This window comes from Pseudoliparis swirei, chromosome 6 (assembly GCF_029220125.1).
Source record: "Pseudoliparis swirei isolate HS2019 ecotype Mariana Trench chromosome 6, NWPU_hadal_v1, whole genome shotgun sequence".
NCBI lineage: Eukaryota > Metazoa > Chordata > Actinopteri > Perciformes > Liparidae > Pseudoliparis > Pseudoliparis swirei.
In genome coordinates this window covers 573,873-585,874 of record NC_079393.1, presented here as the reverse complement: position 1 = coordinate 585,874, position 12,002 = coordinate 573,873, and the positions used below count along the sequence as shown (strand labels likewise).

Sequence of the window (12,002 nt, the reverse complement as noted above, 5' to 3'; positions counted from 1 at the left end):
TTGTTTTGTTAGTGTTTCCCGTTAGTTGTTTTCACCCGTTCCAGTTTTGGGTTTCCCCCTTTTCCGGGTTTTCCCTTTTCCCCAAACCCTTAGTGCCCGGGTTTTTTTTACCGTTCCAGGAAGTGTTCCGTGTTTTTACTGTCAGTGTTTTCCCTTTTCCCCCGGTGTTCCCCGGGGTTTTACCGTTCCATGTTTCCCCCCCCGGTCCCCCGGGTTTTTTACTGTTCCATTTTCACCGTTTTGGGGCTCCAGTGTTCTCCGGGTTTTTCCCCCCACCCCCTTTTTTGTTCCTGTCCCCCTTTAGTGTCCCCCGTTCCAGGCCCCCTTTGGTTTTTTGGTTTTTTCACCGTTAGGTTTTTCCCTTTTTCCCGTTTCCACGTTTTTCCCTTTTTTTTTTCCCCAAATGTTCCGTGCCCCCCTTCCTGTTTCCCCAGTTCCAGGTTTTTTTCCCCCAGGCCCGTTTGTTCCCCCGCCATTTTTGTGTTCCAGTTTTTCCCGGGGCCCCCTGCCCAGTGCCCCCACCGTTTTTTCCCGTTTTTTTCCCCCGTTTTCCATGTTCCCCTGTTCCAGTGTCCCGTTATTTCCGGTTTTTTTATGCCCCCTTTTTTCCCCCGGTTTTTAGTTCCCAGGTTTTTTTCCCGTCCAGTTTTGGTTTTCCAGCTCATGTTTCCCCGGGTTTAGTTAGTGGGGGTTTCCCGTTCCAGTTTTCCCCGGGGTTTAGTTCCCCGTGTTCTCCTGTTTTCCCCGTGTTTCCATTTTAGTTAGTGTTTCCATTTTGGGTTCCCTGTTTCACCTTGTTTCCAGTGTTCCCCCCAAATGTTTCTCCCCAGTTTTTTTCCCCCGTGTCCCCGTTTAGTGTTTCCACGGGTTTTTTTTGGGTTTCCCGTGTTTCCCCCGTTAGTGTTTTTTGGGGCCAGTGTTTTGGTTTCCCCTGTTCCCCCTGTTCCCCCGTTTTTCCCCCGGGTTTCCCCCATGTCCCCCCCTTTCCCTTTTTTCCCTGTTTCACCCCCCCCTTTAGTGTCCCGGGGGGTTTTTTGGGTTTTTTTTCCCCCTGTTTCCCACCGTCCCATTTTTCGGTTCCAGTTTGTTTAGCCAGGAGTCCCCGTGTTTTTTTCCCCCTTTCCCCGGGGGTTTTTTTCCCTTTTTTCCCCCCCTGATTTCCCGTTCCTGTTTGGTTTCGGTTCCAGGTTCCCCTCCTGTTTTACCGTTGTCTTTCCGTGTTTCCCCTGTTTGTTTCTTTTTCCCTTTTTTTTTCCCCCCCGGGGTTTTCCCCTTTTTTTTTTTTCACCCTTTGGGGGTTTTTGTTTTTTTTTTCCCGTGCAGCCTTTTCCCTTTTTTAGGACCCCTTTTACCCCGGGGCAGGGAAAACCCCCCGGGGGAAACCCCGGGACCAGGGTTTGCCTGCCCCCTTTGGATGCCCCCCCTTTTCCTTTTTTTTTGGGGCCTGCAAGTGCCTTTTTCCCCGGTTTTTCCTTTTTTCCGTTATGCCATTCCTGCCAGGTTTACCTTTTCGGACCTTTTTTTTTCCGCCGGTTTCCTGCCCCAAATTTCCCTTTTTCTTTCCGGACCACCAGGAGCCGCCGAGTGCCTCAGAACCCCTTTTTAAAATTTCCTGTTTCATTAGGCCCCCAAGTTCCCTTTCAAAGTGCCTGCCTACCTTTTCCCAGTTTCCCCCTTTTTTCCCCAGGTTTGGGTTTTTTTTTCCCCGGTTTTCCTTTTTTCCCCCCAAAATTTACCTTTGGTTTTAAAGCCTGCACCCGGGGTTCCAAGGGTTTGGACCTTTTTCCCGGGTTTCCTGCCCGGGTTTTCCCCTTTGGTTTCCCAGGCTTTTCACCCGGGTTTACCTTCCCGGGTCCCCTTTGGCCCCTTTTTACCTTCCTTTCAGGGTTTTCCCCTCTAGGTTTTGCCTTTCCAAATGCCCTTTTTGTGGTTTCACCGGGTTTTGGATTTCCTGACCCCTTTTTTCAGTTTAGCCCAGTGCTCAACCGTTCCCCAAATTAGGGTTTCCTTTTCCTTTTTGTCAGGGTTTTTCCCCCCCCCGGTTTACCGCCCGGTTTCCGCCCCAGGGTTTCCCCGAGGGGGGCCCCCCCTTTTTGGCTCCGGAGTGTTACTTTTTTGGGCCTTAGGGTTTACCCCCAACCTTCCGAAAAGGGGGCCTTTCCACCGGGAAATGCCGTTTGGGTTTTTAGTTGTTTTTTTCCCGTGTTTCACCGTTAGTTTTCCCCTTTTTTTTCCGTGTTTCCCTTTCCAGTGTTTACGTCCAGTGTTTCCCGTTCCAGTGTTTCACCGTTTGTTCCGTTTTTACCTTTTTTCCCTTTGTTTGGGGTTTTTTTTTGTTCCAGTGTTTTTTTCCTTTGGCCGTGTTTCCCCCAGGTTTTTTCCTTTTCCCGTGTTTTTACCGTTTGGGGGTTTCCCCCGTTATTTCCCGTGTTTTTTGGGCCGGTTTTTCCCCGTTCCCTGTTTTTCCGTTCCGTTTTCCTTAGTCCGTTTTCCTTTCTTTAAAATGTTCCCCTTTTCCGTTCCGTTTTTATTCCATGTTTCCCCCTTCCCCCCCCTGTTTTGTTTTCCCTTCCCCGTTTTGTTCCAGTGTTTCCCCCGTTTTTGGAGTGTTTTTCACCGTTTTGGGTTTCCCTTTGTTTTTACTTTAGTGTTTCCCTGTTCCCCATGCCAGTTTCCAGGTTTCTTTCCAAATGTTTCCCTATTTCCAGTGTTTTCCCCCTGTTTTCCCCCCCAGTGTTTCCCCCCGTTCCAGTTTTGTAGTGCTCCATGTTCCATTCCCTGTTTCCAGGTTTCCCTTTGGTTCCTCTTTCCGTGTTCCCCCGTTGTTTCCCGTTTTCCCCTTTTTTGTGTTTCACCTTCCCTTTTTTTTCCCCCGGGTTTCCCTTCCCGTTTCCCCCCCGTTTCCCGTGTTTCACTGTTCCAGTGTTTTCCCCCCCAGTTTCCGGTTCCCCCGTTCCCTGTTTTTCCCCCGTTCCCTTTTCCCCCCCGTTTTTTCCCCTTTTTTCCCCCCCTTTTTTCCGTTCCGTGTTTCCCCCTCCCGTTCCAGTGTCCCAGTAGTTTTCAGGCTCCCTTTTCCCCCTTTTTCCCGTTTTCCCCCTTTTTTCCCAGTGTTCCTTTTCCTGTTCCCGGTTTTCACCGTTTTAGTGTTCCAGTTTTCCCGTGTTCCCCCGTTCCAGGTTTTCCCCCCCGGGCCCTGTTTCCTTTAGTGTTTCCCCGTTTAGTGTTTCACTTTAGGTTTCCCCTTTTGTTTTTCCCTCCCGTTCCAGTGTTACCGTTAGTTTCCGTGTTATTTTCCCGTGTTTCACCTTTTTGTTTTCACGTTCCCCGTGTTTCCCCCCCGTTAGTGTCCGTTTCCCCGTTTTCCCCGGTTTCCCTTATTTGTTCCCCCCGTTCCATTTTTTGTTCCCAGTGTCCCCCCCCCCCAGTGTCCCAGTTTGGTTTTTCCCCCGTTTTCCAGGTTCCACCGTTAGTGTTTTAAAGGGTTTCCCCAGGTTTACGTTCCGTTTTCCCCGTTCCAGGCACCGTTAGGGGGTCCCCACCTTTTCCCCGTGTTTCCCTTGTTCCAGTGTTTTCCCATGTTCCGTGTTTCTACCTTAGTTTTCCCTGTTCCTTTTTTTTTTCACCGTTGGTTCCAGTGTTTCTGTTCCAGGGTTTTTCCGTTAGTGTTTTCCCCCTTGTTTCCGTTTGTTTTTTCCCCCCGTTCCAGGTTTTCAGTTCCAGGTTTTCCCCTTCCTGTTTCACCGTCCATGTTTCCCCCGTTCCAGGTTTCCGTTTTTCCCCTTCCACCCCCCAGGGTTTTCCCGGGCCCATTTTTTGTTCCAGTGTTTCCCACCCCGTTTCCAACCCCCCGGCTCCACCCCCAAATTAGTGCTCAGTTGTTTCCCCCCCCGGGGTTCCCGTTTTCCCCACCGTCCAGGTCCCCCTGTTTCCCAGTTCCCGTTCATGTTCCAGTGTTTTTCCCCCCGGGTTTTAGTTTTTACCGTTAGTGTTCCCCATGTCTTTAGGTTTCCCACCGTTTTTCCGTGTTTCCTTTTTGGTTTCCAGTGTTTTTGTGTTCCGTTTCACCTTTTCCGTGTTTCCGTTAGTGTTTCCTGTTTTTCCTGTCCCATGTTCCCGTTTCCCCCGTCCCGTGTTTCCCCTTTTGTTCCCCGTGTTTACCGTTTGTTGGGTTTTACTGTCCAGTGTTTTTCCCCCCTTTTGTGTTTCACCTTTCCCGGTTCCGTTTTTCCCCCCGTTGTTCTACCTTAGGTTTTTTTTCCCACGTTCCCGTTTCCCCCTTTGGTTCCGGTTTACCCCAGGTTTCCACGTTAGTTTCCGTTTTCAGGTTCCAGGGCCCTGTCCCCCAGTTTCCCGTTATTTTCCCCTTTCCCCCGTTTCCCCTTTTCCCCGGTTTCTAGTTAGTTTCCCCCCGGGAGTCTCATGTTTTCCTTGTTTCCCCGTTTTCCCCCGTTGTTCCCAGTTCCCGTTTTCCCGTTTTCCCATGTTTCCTTTCCCTTATTTTCCCCGTTTTGTGTTTCATTTAGTCCCATGTTCCCGTTCCAGTTTTATGTTCCCGTGTTTTTCACGTTTGGGTGTTTTTTACGTTAGTGTTTCCCTTAGTGTTTGTGTTCCCGTTAGTGTTGTGTTCTTTTACCTTTGTGTTCCCCCTTTTTTGTCCCGTGTTTCCCGGGTTAGGGTTTCCCTGTCCCTTTCTCCGTTTTCAGTTGTTTCCCGTTTTGTTCCCCTGTCACCTTTTTTGTTCTCTTTGTTTTTCCCTTTTTCCGGGTTTTCCCAGTGTTTCTTTTCTCCCTTGTTCTTTTTTGGTTTCCCCCGTCCCGTGTTCCATTTTGTGTTCCTGTTTCCCCAGTTTCCCTTTTTGGGTTCCCGGGTTTCTTTTCCCCGTCTCCAAAGGGGTTTCCCTTTCCCGTTTCCCCCCCGGGCCCAGTGTTTTTATGTCCCAGTGTTTCCCCCTGGGTTTTCCGTTTCTGTTTGGGTTTCCCTGTTTTACTGTCCCATGTCCATTTTAAATCCAAAGGGAAACCCCACCGGGAGGTCAGGAAAGAAAGGGGGGGGTTTTCTCTTTTGGCCCTTTTTTCAAACCCCGGTTTTTGCCCTTCTTTGGCTTGGCCCTCCAACCCTTGCCCATGGTAGGTGGGGGAAAGGAGTTGTTTAATGTCCCCTTTTAAAAACCCCGGGGGCCTTTCTTTTCAGGGATAAGGTGGTTTTCCCCAAGGTCGTTCCCCCGGGGGTTTTTCCCATTGGTTTTGTGGTTGAGGGATCGGTAAAAAGGGGTGGAGGAGAGAATTTGATTTAAAGTTCCGAAAAAAAAATCCTTCGGCCCTTATCTTTCCCCCCAGGGTAAGGCCTGGTTTCTTTTCCAATGTACAAGGGGCTTTTTTCCCCTGTATTTCTTGGGGATGGTGAAGGCGGGAGGGGACATCAAATTCCCTTAAGGGGAAAAAAGGGTTCCCCCTTTTTTAAATCCTCGACAAAGGCTGGGGAGTTTTAAACTTTTTAAAAGGGGTTTTCCATCTTCCAATAATCAATTGCAAAAAATCAAACCTTATGAAAAACTTTATTTTTTTTAAAGATATAGAAAGAGGGGGGAAATTTTTTAATTCCTTTATTTTTCCTTTTAAACTTAATCTAAGAAAAAATCTGTTGAAACTTTTTAATATTTTTAAAGATAAATAAAAGGGAAACTGTTTTATTTTGTTTTTAAAATTTGCCTTAAAAATTTGGGAACTTTTTGATTTTTGTATGTTTGGATTTTTACATTTCTAAAACGTTAATAAATAAAACTTTTGATTATGAACTCTGAACTGTAAAGCGACTTTGAGTGTCTTGAGAAGCGCTATATAAAATAAATGATTATTATAAGGAGTCATGTTGGTACAGATGATCTCAGTCATTAGAGCAGCCTGGTAAAAAGGAGGCACAGTGGTCTAGAAAGGAGGCGCAGTGGTCTAGAAAGGAGGCGCAGTGGTCTAGAAAGGAGGCGCAGTGTTCTAGAAAGGAGGTGCAGTGGTCTAGAAAGGAGGCGCAGTGTTCAAGAAAGGAGGCGCAGTGTTCTAGAAAGGAGGCGCAGTACTCTAGAAAGAAGGTGCAGTGTTCTAGAAAGGAGGCGCAGTGGTCGAGAAAGGAGGTGCAGTGTTCTAGAAAGGAGGCGCAGTGGTCTAGAAAGGAGGCGCAGTACTCTAGAAAGGAGGTGCAGTGTTCTAGAAAGAAGGCGCAGTGTTCTAGAAAGGAGGCGCAGTGGTCTAGAAAGGAGGCGCAGTACTCTAGAAAGGAGGCGCCGTGGTCTAGAAAGGAGGGGCAGTGTTCTAGAAAGGAGGCACTGTGGTCTAGAAAGGAGGCGCAGTACTCTAGAAAGGAGGTGCAGTGTTCTAGAAAGGAGGCGCAGTGGTCTAGAAAGGAGGTGCAGTGTTCTAGAAAGGAGGCGCAGTGTTCTAGAAAGGAGGCGCAGTGGTCTAGAAAGGAGGCGCAGTGGTCTAGAAAGGAGGCGCAGTGTTCTAGAAAGGAGGCACAGTACTCTAGAAAGGAGGCGCAGTGGTCTAGAAAGGAGGCGCAGTGGTCTAGAAAGGAGGCGTAGTGGTCTAGAAAGTAGGCGCAGTACTCTAGAAAGGAGGCGCAGTGGTCTAGAAAGGAGGCACAGTACTCTAGAAAGGAGGCGCAGTGGTCTAGAAAGGAGGCGCAGTGGTCTAGAAAGGAGGTGCAGTGTTCTAGAAAGGAGGCGCAGTGTTCTAGAAAGGAGGCGCAGTGGTCTAGAAAGGAGGCGCAGTGTTCTAGAAAGGAGGCTCAGTGTTCTAGAAAGGAGGCGCAGTGGTCTAGAAAGGAGGCGCAGTGTTCTAGAAAGGAGGCACAGTGGTCTAGAAAGGACCAATCCCATCTACATTATATAATTGCATCATGGTTTATATTTCTACATCAGGAAACTGTCTCTACGAGGTTCTAGAGGTCGCTCACTAACCTCCTCTCCTCCTCTTCTTCCTCCTCCTCCTCCTCTTCCTCCTCCTCATTGTTGTGTTGAATCTGGTTCACAGAGATTTAAACTGATCATGTGATTAATTCTGCCAGTTTGGTTTCACTTCCTCTACAACTTCCTGTTAGCACACACACACATTCACATACACACACACATTCACATACACACACACATTCACACACACACACACACACATACACACACACACATACACACACATACACACACATACACACAAAATTCACCCCACACACACACAAAAAATCACACACACATACACACAAAACCACACAAAATACACACCCCCCAAAATCACCAAACCAAAAAAACAAAAATAAAAAAACATTCCCAACCCTTTCCCATTTTATCACTGTATAAAACCAGGAAGCTTAACAACCGGGGAAAAATCAGCCGGTTTTTCTTTTAAGATGAACATAAGCAATGAAATAGAGTTTGAGGGAAATGAACAATCTAACTTATTAGATATATGAGACTTTCCTTGTGATGGAAACTAAAGAAAGCCTTGCTTGAAAAAGACTGGAACATGAAGAACCTCAGCTAGTAATCTGCTTAACAGCTGATAAAGACGGAAAACATGAAGAACGCTAACACTTAGCATAAAGACTGGAAACATGAAGCAACGCTAACTTAGCTTAGCATAAAGACTGGAAGCAATGCTAACTTAGCTTAGCATAAAGACTGGAAACATGAAGCAACAGCTAACTTAGCTTAGCATAAAGACTGGAAACATGAAGCAACGCTAACTTAGCTTAGTATAAAGACTGGAAACATGAAGAAACAGCTAACTTAGCTTAGCATAAAGACTGGAAACATGAAGCAACGCTAACTTAGCTTAGCATAAAGACTGGAAACATGAAGCAACGCTAAATTAGCTTAGCATAAAGACTGGAAACATGAAGCAACAGCTAACTTAGCTTAGCATAAAGACTGGAAACATGAAGCAACGCTAACTTAGCTTAGCATAAAGACTGGAAACATGAAGCAACAGCTAACTTAGCTTAGCATAAAGACTGGAAACATGAAGCAATGCTAACTTAGCTTAGCATAAAGACTGGAAACATGAAGCAACGCTAACTTAGCTTAGCATAAAGACTGGAAACATGAAGCAACGCTAACTTAGCTTAGCATAAAGACTGGAAGCAATGCTAACTTAGCTTAGCATAAAGACTGGAAACATGAAGCAACAGCTAACTAGCAATAAAGACTGGAAACATGAAGCAACGCTAACTTCGCTTAGCATAAAGACTGGAAACATGAAGCAATGCTAACTTAGCTTAGCATAAAGACTGGAAACATGAAGCAACGCTAACTTAGCTTAGCATAAAGACTGGAAACAACAGCTACTTGACTAAAAAAACGTATTTCCACATCAATGCATCTGTAACAAGACATGTTGTTGTTATTGTTGTTGTTGTTGTTAGTAGATGGACCTCCCAGCTGCTCCAGTTTGACCACTAAGGAGCTGCAGCAGAACTGGAGGGCCGTGAAGAAGAGAGAGCGACCCGCCAGGCTGCTGTTTGAGGTCCCCTCGACTCGAGTGGTCCAGCACCGCCTGTCCAGATACGTGGTGAGACACACGGTCCTCTATACACCTGTGATACGGGTCCTCTATACACCTGTGATAGGGGTCCTCTATACAGCTGTGATAGGGGTCCTCTATACACCTGTGATACGGGTCCTCTATACACCTGTGATAGGGGTCCTCTATACACCTGTGATAGGGGTCCTCTATACAGTTGTGATACGGGTCCTCTATACACCTGTGATACGGGTCCTCTATACACCTGTGATAGGGGTCCTCTATACTCCTGTGATACGGGTCCTCTATACACCTGTGATACGGGTCCTCTATACACCTGTGATACGGGTCTTGACCTTTGACCTCACATCGGATCAGGAACAACTCCCAAATAACCCCTCTAGGGGGAGAAAGGTCAGAACCCTTGAGGAGAGAACAGAGGAGGATCCCTCTCCAGGATGGACAGAACAATAGATGTCATGTGACCAGAAGGACAGATTAGAGTTAAAATACATTCAATGAATGTGACAGAGTGGATGAATAGTTCATAGTCGGCATATTCCACGATGGAGACCTCCACGATCCATCAGGTGGAGGTAGAGGAGGAGTGGGCGGAGTCTCAACAGTGGGCGGAGTCTCAACAGGCCAGTGGCGTGGTCAGGAGCAGGAATTCCACGACCCAGACCTCGATGATCCATTATATTTTTTATATTTTTATATTTGTATATATTTGTGTATATTTTTATATATTGTATATATTTGTGTATATTGTATATATTTGTGTATATTCGTATATATTTGTGTATATTTGTGTATATTTGTGTATATTTGTATATATTGTATATATTTGTGTATATTCGTATATATTTGTATATATTTGTATATATTTGTGTATATTTGTATATATTTATACATATTTATATATTTGTATATTTTGTATATATTTTTATATATTTGTTATATTTGTTATATTCTTACGTTATATTTGTTATATTGTTAATTTTTATATTGCATATATTTGTGTATATTTGTATATATTGCATATATTCGTATATATTTGTGTATATTTGTGTATATTTGTATATATTGCATATATTCATATATATTTGGGTATATTTGTGTATATTTGTGTATATTTATATATATGTGTGTCCCAGGTGTACCAGGTTGTGGTGATGCGCTCCGGCAGCTTCGATTCCCGCCGCGTGTCCGTGGAACGCCGTTTCAGAGACTTTTCTCGCCTCCACCACAAACTGCAGGAGGAGTTCTCCGAGGAGCTGGAGGAGGTGGCGCTCCCCCGGAAACTCCTCACCGGGAACTTCAGCCCCGACGTGATCTGGGAGCGCCGCCTCGGCCTCCAGGACTACCTGGCCCGGCTCTACGCCGCGCGCTGCGCTCGCCACTCGCCTCACTTCCCGACCTTCTTCACCGAGCAGGAGCAGCGGCGAGCGCACGGCCTCCTGAGGGCTGGCCGGGTCCGGCTGGCTGCGGAGCAGCTGCAGGCGGTTCTGGAGGTGCAGGAGAAGCTGCTCCCGTGGCAGACCCCCGCCCTGACCGTGCCCACCCTGGCCGCCCTCGCCGTCTGCTACCGGGACCTGGAGGAACCGGACCGGGCCTTTGCCGCCGCTCAGAGAGCTCTGCCGCCGACCAGACGCTACGGGCCGCCGCGCTACAGGGCCTCGCTGCTGGACCTGCTGGTGGACCTGGGCTACCGGCTGGGCCGCCCGGTGGCTCAGCTGCAGCAGGAGCTCACGGGGCTGAGGGACGCCGAGGGGGGGGAGGGGTCCTCCCACTCCCTGAAGGAGCTAGTGGTCCAAGAGTTCACCTGAGTCTGAGGGGCTAGTGGTCCAAGAGTTCACCTGAGTCTGAGGGGCTAGTGGTCCAAGAGTTCACCTGAGTCTGAGGGGCTAGTGGTCCATGAGGTCACCTGAGTCTGAGGGGCTAGTGGTCCAAGAGTTCACCTGAGTCTGAGGGGCTACTGGTCCATGAGGTCACCTGAGTCTGAGGGGCTACTGGTCCATGAGGTCACCTGAGTCTGAGGGGCTAGTGGTCCAAGAGTTCACCTGAGTCTGAGGGGCTAGTGGTCCATGAGGTCACCTGAGTCTGAGGGGCTAGTGGTCCATGAGGTCACCTGAGTCTGAGGGGCTACTGGTCCATGAGGTCACCTGAGTCTGAGGGGCTAGTGGTCCATGAGGTCACCTGAGTCTGAGGGGCTACTGGTCCAAGAGTTCACCTGAGTCTGAGGGGCTACTGGTCCATGAGGTCACCTGAGTCTGAGGGACTAGTGGTCCATGAGGTCACCTGAGTCTGAGGGGCTAGTGGTCCATGAGGTCACCTGAGTCTGAGGGGCTACTGGTCCATGAGGTCACCTGAGTCTGAGGGGCTAGTGGTCCATGAGGTCACCTGAGTCTGAGGGGCTACTGGTCCATGAGGTCACCTGAGTCTGAGGGGCTAGTGGTCCATGAGGTCACCTGAGTCTGAGGGACTAGTGGTCCATGAGGTCACCTGAGTCTGAGGGTCTAGTGGTCCAAGAGTTCACCTGAGTCTGAGGGGCTACTGGTCCATGAGGTCACCTGAGTCTGAGGGACTAGTGGTCCATGAGGTCACCTGAGTCTGAGGGGCTAGTGGTCCATGAGGTCACCTGAGTCTGAGGGGCTAGTGGTCCATGAGGTCACCTGAGTCTGAGGGGCTACTGGTCCATGAGGTCACCTGAGTCATAAAAACATGGATGACCTGCAACTTCTTGATGTTAAACTCAGACAAAACCGAAGTAATTTTAATCGGCCCTGAGCACCTCAGAGATCAATTATCTGGTGATGTGGATTCTGTAGACGGCATTGCCCTGGCATCCAAACCCCTTAAAAATCTTCTTACTTTTTCGGGGTTGTTTTAACTCCCCCTCAAATCTAAGGACTGCACTTTCTCACGAATACAAAATCGGCACATCTTGTCTAAAAGTAGAAAAAGGAGCCAGAGCTATTATCAACTCCTTATTACAGGGTTCAATTTCAGGGCCCCCAGTTATCCAGAATGCTAGCCTTTCTACAAAATAAGAAAAGGTCCTCACCCTGATAGCTGCTTGCATGGGTCCCAGTAAAATCAAGAATCCTTTTAAAATTTTCTCTTAACCACAAAAACCTTATTGGTTCTCCCAATCTTGGGGCTTTCGCCCATATTGCCCTAGAGAGCTAGTCCAAATGCGGGACCTTGTATTCCTGGTCAAAATAGAATGGGAGCCGGGCCATTTCAACCCTCTTTATGGAACCAGTTCCAATTTTGTGGGAGGCAGACACATCACCTCTTTAAGAGTAACTTAAACCCTTTCCTCTTTACAATTAATTAGGGCTGAAACAGGTTTCCCTGGTCCAGCCCTTTTCCTAAGGTTATAGCTGCCGGGGAGTTTTGGGCAGAGTCCCATTTCTTTTTCCTCCAAATGAATTTTATCTTCAATAACGATAATTGTTTTCCCGGAAATCCTTTACTTTGTCCATGGGGTCA

General features: G+C 47.7%; 1 protein-coding gene across 1 annotated transcript; it reads left to right on the top strand.

Moving 5' to 3' along the window:
- Positions 1 to 8,221: 8,221 nt before the first annotated feature.
- snx20 (sorting nexin 20) lies at positions 8,222 to 10,430 on the top strand. Its single transcript, XM_056416004.1, has 2 exons — positions 8,222 to 8,552; positions 9,662 to 10,430. Exons 1-2 carry the CDS (start codon positions 8,376 to 8,378, stop codon positions 10,331 to 10,333), a joined length of 849 nt encoding a protein of 282 aa, XP_056271979.1. The 5' UTR covers positions 8,222 to 8,375; the 3' UTR covers positions 10,334 to 10,430.
- Positions 10,431 to 12,002: the final 1,572 nt, after the last annotated feature.